This window comes from Ruditapes philippinarum, unplaced genomic scaffold, assembly GCF_026571515.1.
Source record: "Ruditapes philippinarum isolate M1 unplaced genomic scaffold, ASM2657151v2 ctg3939_1_1_1_1, whole genome shotgun sequence".
Taxonomy (NCBI): domain Eukaryota; kingdom Metazoa; phylum Mollusca; class Bivalvia; order Venerida; family Veneridae; genus Ruditapes; species Ruditapes philippinarum.
In genome coordinates, this window is record NW_026853802.1 from 498,946 (window position 1) to 503,456 (window position 4,511).

A 4,511-nucleotide genomic window follows, 5' to 3' on the forward strand; every position below is an offset into this window, starting at 1 on the left:
ATACATCAATGAAGTTTTGAAATATGAAAATATTACTATTCATCTTAAATGGGCTTTAAATGAGAATCGTGCATATATTTACAACGGAATATTGTATTTTATTTGCTTATCAATTTATTATTTACATAAACAAAGCGTATGATCATCATCATTGTTCAACAGGTATAACTTTCCTGCTTGGGCATGCAACTGGCATATCGCAGTTCCTGATTCAGGAGGCGGTGGTCGTTATCTTATTATGGTAAGCATTGTGAGTCATTGTGACGAGAAACGCACAGCTGCACTTCAAGCATGTGCATATGGTATTGTAGTATGTTAACATTTATTAAGTGAATGAAATATTTTGTAGAATGTTGAGGTAAACTCGATTTAGTTAAAGTAGCTAAAATGCTTTAGGGATATTGGTTGTGCTACATGTTAGATATAGTAAAAACAGGTGAACAAACAGAGTTGATGTCATTATTCGTTACTAACTTTATTGATTAAGAAAACCGAGATTAGGATTTGATTGGAATTTACGGTTGTTAAATAGTTAAATAAGAATGTTTATTCTGACACAACATCTCTTCCAAAAAAAAAACAAAGAAACAAAAAAAAGAAGACATTCATGTATTTATGATTTTAATTTTTTTGTTTTTATTTAGAATCACAATTGAGTACAGAAATGCCCAGTGTAAGGCAATAAAAAGTTGGCGATCTTTTGAGTTATAGTTAGTTATGGCGCATCCCGTTACATTAGAGACACCATGTGATTTTGTGATGCAAACGAAATGTATACCCCCATCAAATCTCGCCATCACTGGGACTAGCGATGGATTTGAAGCAATTTGTGGCTCAAATAATAGGACATATGGTAAGTTTAGATTTACAAATGTTGATACAAAGTTAAACTGTCTTACTGATGTAGTCGCACGTGAAAGTATAAAGTTATCAAATATATGTGAGTTTTAATACTTCACTTTCCTTATGCAAGATATATATCAAGGGGGCAAAATCTTGCCGGTCGATTTACAACGAGGGGAATTGTTATTTCCCCTGTTCATGTCCAAAGGTTTAAAATATGTTGTCACAAGGATTCCTGGAAAAAATAATACAAGACCAGAAAACTAAATAATTAAAAAAGGAACTGTTCACGTGGAATGAATCTTACAAACATATGAAAATCAACATGTTGGCCCATTAAAAACATGATCTTTTAACATGGTATAAAATATAAATATACGCATACAATAAAATATGTTTCTATTCGTATTTTAGATAGTACATGTGAATTCCGTGCAGCTCAGTGTCAACACGAACAAATGAAGTATGACCCACTGACTGTAGCACACACTGGCGAATGTCAAATTGATCCATCAAACTTAGTCATGGTCATTTATCTCTTTCTCTTTATTTTTCATTTTTTGATTTGACAAAAATATTTCATGTCTGTAATTTTAAGGTTATTGAGATTACACACAATGATGTAATTTACATCAATAAATAAGTTTTCACATATATTTTTCAATTGATTTATAATCTATAACATTTGAAAGGCGCTTGGGAAACGTTATAATAGAATATAGCTCTTTGTTCAACAGATACATGCTTTTCATCTCCAAGCTCTTAAATTAACGTTTATAAATACTGTCATTAAAGATAAAAATGTTTACTTCAAAATGTTACATAATTAAACATATGTATGTACATGAATTAACACTTAAATATTTCAAATACCAGTTCCCCCATTCTTTTAAATAACTGAATTGTTATTTGAATTGTTTCTAGGTAAATTGTTCAAAGTATATAATGTCCAACTCTGGTTTGGCCATAGAGGGAGGCAACATGTATCCACACATGCAGGGCTGTCCTAAAGATTATCGCCCTATATGTGCTATGGACGGCAGAACTTTCTCTAACGAATGTGGTTTATGTAATTACCTGTTGGCAACACACCATCTATGTAAGTATACTGTACTGACAACTGTTTTAATTCTACACATAGTTACCTCACAACACAACATTTTCTACACATTGTATTTTATTTTGTTGCTGGAGTGAAAAATGCGTTGTTTTGTCTAAGGAATCATCGATTGGGTAATATGACACTTTCATGACGACTGAGGTTAAGGATCAAAGAGTTTTTATAAGATCTAAAAGTTATTGGATTGTTAGACATTTAAGTAGTCTTGTTATATTGTACCTTGATGATAATACATTTTTTTCATCTGTCCTTTTGAAGATGAAAATTAGATGTATTAGTTAATTAGCTGCTAATATTTAGTAGAAATTTTCTTGATCTAACAATTACATTTTATACAGAATAGTTAAGATTTCTTAGTTGCTGTAAGATTGTAACTTGTTCTTTTTTCCATTTACTTTCAGATATTCATAATTTTTTTGTGGTTAAAAACGAAAACAACATTTTATGACTGCGATTCAATATGACATACTTTCCTTAAATTCTCAAAGGACTTTGAAAATCTAGTCACAAAAAGTTTTGTTTTAAATTTTTATCATATTTGCTTTAACTCAAACCGTCTTTATTACATTGACGAGCATTTGATTCGCCGATCGCTCAAAGAAGGCCTATCTAAATCCGTCAAACGTTTTGTTTCGTCTGTATCATATATGATATGATCATATTAATTGGGCATAATTACGAAGATGCGAATTTCCCTGCAAAAATGTAGGTACACTATGCTTTTGGGGAATCAAGTTAACTTTGAATGGTTTATTTCCCGTATTTCTCGAGTGTTTTAGATTAATAATAGTGTTGAAGAAACGTTGTAATTATATTGTGTATATTTTACTATATTTTCATTTTCAATATTTCTGTCTTCAGCAACCAACACATTTGTTACGTATGCGCTACACGAGGGGCGTTGCACATCAGCCGAAATCTTTGGATAATCTAAATACATTATTCATCTTCTGTTATGTATGTTATGCTAACAAATAAATAGTCTCTGTGAAAAAGTTGTTTAAAATGTTAAGTTTGACCTCAGCGTCTACGGATTGCTAAAGTGAATTGACATGCTACAGTACATTTACAACCATACCATTAGCAGAACATCAGTTGCATAACCTGGAGATTTTCTTCATTCTCAGACATTAATACTATCTTATCACAATAAAGAAAATTTTCGCAATATTTGCATATTCTTCAAAAAACTACTGTTGCTACTTTTATCATTAATATAGATATTCAATAGAACTGAAGAAAGCCAACATTATTGTCTTACTGGGAACCTATCAGTTGTACCTTTCATAAGATTTGACGTAGTTATAAAGAGATTGATTTACATTTTTTCAATAATTATTAAAGTTGCAGTTTCCTTTATCTTTTATTTTTTATTCAATAGATCGATTCTACTGACCGAATCAAATGCTTTTCAAAATCAATGAAAGCACAAAGAGCATGTAAGTAAGACACATACCTAAACATTACAAAGGCTGGCGTTTTGTCATAATTCCCTGATTTTGGTATTGGCTAAGTAATATTTTTAATCAAGTTGAGGGCACTGTTCCTTTTTCAAAAAGAACAGTTAAGAATATTGTGCACAAAAATTCTCACATACACGTTTTTTTAAATATGAAGCTTTGTTTTTTATAGTTTTTATGTGGCCTAATATTCCATTTATGTTTTTAAAGTAATTATTTAGCTGTTGGACGTATACAGTTACCGTAGATATTTGATTTTGTTTCAATGTTTAATGTTTCAACAGGATTATTTATGTTTAAAATATTTCAAAAATCATCTTTTAATGAATGAAATATATCCAATACTCCCCCAGAAAGGGTTGTTCTGTTATTTTATTTATATTAGACGCTGATGAGACTACTATTTTCAAGAACATTACATATAATTTATACATGTCATAGTCAAATGTAAGTAAAGTAAAAGTTACTCTTTATTGCTTAATTTATAGTTTAAGTGTACAAGCGCACATCATGATACATGTATCATTTTCAAAATATGAAAAACCAGATCATTAAGAAAGGCTGCTTCACATTACACTTTGCTTATGCCTACGTCGCATTACAAGCAGGAACCGGCCAAGATCGGAGAGAAACGATTTTGAAGGTTTTCGAAGGGTACTCGCCCGGTCACCTTGGTAGATGTGTGAAGTTGGGCGGCCCTGGCGGCCTAGCGGCCTGGGGGCGTGAAGTTGGCGGCCTAGCGGCCTGGCGGCCTAGCGGCGTGAAGTTGGCGGCCAGCGGCCTGGCGGCCTAGCGGGGTGAAGTTGGCGGCCCCAGCGGCCCTGGCGGCCTGGCGGCGCCTAGCAAGCCAAAAATTTTAATGTTGTAAAAATGTTTTTTTTAACAATAAAACGCATTTAAATGAATTTTAAAGATAATTTTTGTTATTTAAACGATATATCTAAAGAAAAAATCACTTTCAGAGATTTTTTTTTTTTTGTCATTTTGTGAAGTTGGCGGCCCAGCGGCCTGGCGGCCTAGCAGCCAAAAATTTTAATGTTTAAAATGTTTTTTTAAAAAAAACGGCATTTAATGAAGTTTTAAAGATA

At 32.3% G+C, this 4,511-nt stretch overlaps 1 protein-coding gene across 1 annotated transcript; it reads left to right on the forward strand.

Moving 5' to 3' along the window:
* Positions 1-717: 717 nt before the first annotated feature.
* Positions 718-2,958, forward strand: LOC132737938 (ovoinhibitor-like). Its single transcript, XM_060725317.1, has 4 exons — positions 718-853; positions 1,258-1,370; positions 1,768-1,942; positions 2,825-2,958. The coding sequence occupies exons 1-4, from the start codon at positions 718-720 to the stop codon at positions 2,890-2,892; spliced, it is 492 nt and encodes a 163-aa protein (XP_060581300.1). The 3' UTR covers positions 2,893-2,958.
* The last annotated feature ends 1,553 nt before the right edge of the window (positions 2,959-4,511 follow it).